The 1,899-nt window shown below is 53.5% G+C and overlaps 1 protein-coding gene across 1 annotated transcript in view; it reads left to right on the top strand.

The window, feature by feature from the left end:
* Window positions 1-1,899, top strand: part of VOLCADRAFT_87478 (dynein heavy chain 4) — a gene marked incomplete at both ends in the record, with an annotated part of 57,082 nt that overhangs the window by 24,298 nt on the left and 30,885 nt on the right. Inside the window, 3 exons of the mRNA XM_002947232.1 lie at window positions 258-305; window positions 511-645; window positions 1,520-1,612. Coding sequence (XP_002947278.1) covers window positions 258-305; window positions 511-645; window positions 1,520-1,612 — 276 coding nt within the window. The remainder of the gene's footprint in view (window positions 1-257; window positions 306-510; window positions 646-1,519; window positions 1,613-1,899) is intronic.

The following is a 1,899-nucleotide window of genomic DNA, read 5'->3' as shown; positions in this document are numbered from 1 at the left end:
CATACACACATACACACATACACACATACACACATACACACATACACACATACACACATACACACATACACACATACACACATACACACATACACACATACACACATACACACATACACACATACACACATACACACATACACACATACACACATACACACACCACTACCACCACCACCAAAACCACCACCGCCATCAGCACTGCGGCCCTAACACAGTTCCCACCCGCCTTTCCCGCGCTCTCTGCTGAATCGCAGGCGACCCAGCTTTATGAGATGGTATTGGTACGGCACGGCCTCATGCTGGTACGACATTGGTTGATATTTCAGAGGTCGTCCAATTGGGGCTTTTGTTTTCTTTTTGTCAGTTTGCCAGCACCGCCAACGGAATTAACGGAAGCCACGCAACATAACTACCTGCTTGACCCACCTTGGTCTCTCGCTCGCACTCCCATGTTCCCCCCGCCCTCTTCACCCCCCCCAATACACACTCGTACACACACGCGCGCAGGTGGGTTTGCCCTTCTCCGGCAAGACCACCGCGTATCGAACCCTGGCGGCGGCATTGACTCGGGTGGCTGAGAATGCGGCGGCGAGTGGTGGTAGTGGTGGTGGTGGCGGGGAGAGCAATCCACACGCCCGTCAGGTGGGGGGGTGTTGTGTGCGGCAGAGAAGGGGGCAGTGAGGGAGATGGTGTGTAGAAGCCTGGTAGCCGCCGTAACATCATCAACATCAACAACAATCCCCCATCGCCAGTTGCGTAAATTGTGTTGGTGTTGGCTTTTGTTTTGGTTTCGCTTCTGTTTAGCCCTTTGTGTTTGCCTGATGGCGGGAAGGAGGGTTGGAAGGACCGCTTCTCTCCTCTCCCGCCCCCCGCCTCGTCCCCACCCCCCACAAACCCCCGCCGTCCATTTTTTGGGGTTTATGGCTCTCTCTCCCCCCGCCCGCTGTGCTTATTTATAAATGAATAAAAAACATTTCTCACAGCCAAGTTAGGTATTTATTCCGCACCTAGGTCGCATCCATTGTACGGCAAATGTACGAGTCCCTTGTAACGTTTTTTACCAATGTTGTCATTATCATACAGACACACCTACATGCAGGCACGAACGTATATACGTGCATACATACTAGGGTTTGGCACCACTGGTAAGGCGCGACCATTGCCCCCGGGAGATCCCGGGATCGATACCCGATAGGGTCAAAAGTCCTTCCGATGGTGGAAGGTATTGCGCCCCTAGTTGATGGACGGTGGTGACCTGGGATAAAGTTTACCTGCGAGCCGACTAGGAATGGAGTTGGGCCACTGTCGACCCGGCAGATTCCGTTGGATGCTGGTGGTGGGTGCGGAACCTGAGCGATCCACTGAGAAGTTGACAAGGGTGACTGGATGAGGGTGCCCCGAAATACCGGGGAAGGCAGGGTTTCGCAGGGTAGCTGCCACGGGCGAAGATACACCCCCCTGTTTCACACATCATACATACATACGTACATACACACACGTGTATCACATTCCGGAGCCCCCGGGGCACGCAGGTGCACACCTCTACATTCCTGCTCAATCCGAAGGCGGTGACCATGGGTCAGCTGTACGGCCAGAACGATCCAGACAGGTGCGTCCGTACATACGCCCGTACTTACGTACATACATACGTACGTACGCAGGCACACATACGGTTGCAATTGCTAGTGGGCGCTAAAATGCTTTTTTAGAGTTTCTTTTCCCCATAGCCCCCACTCACACAAACACACATATTAACACGCTTCCCCAGCTACACAGAGCTACACAGTGTGTTTTTCCGCCTTCCCTTGGTGATGACGTCCCATGCGTTACTTCTCTATAACCTCTACTTCCCCCTCCCCTCCCTCCCTACCCGTTCGTGGTTCGTCTTCTTCCCCC

Source organism: Volvox carteri (genome assembly GCF_000143455.1).
Source record: "Volvox carteri f. nagariensis unplaced genomic scaffold VOLCAscaffold_5, whole genome shotgun sequence".
Classification (NCBI taxonomy): domain Eukaryota; kingdom Viridiplantae; phylum Chlorophyta; class Chlorophyceae; order Chlamydomonadales; family Volvocaceae; genus Volvox; species Volvox carteri.
This window is presented reverse-complemented; position numbering and strand designations above follow the sequence as displayed.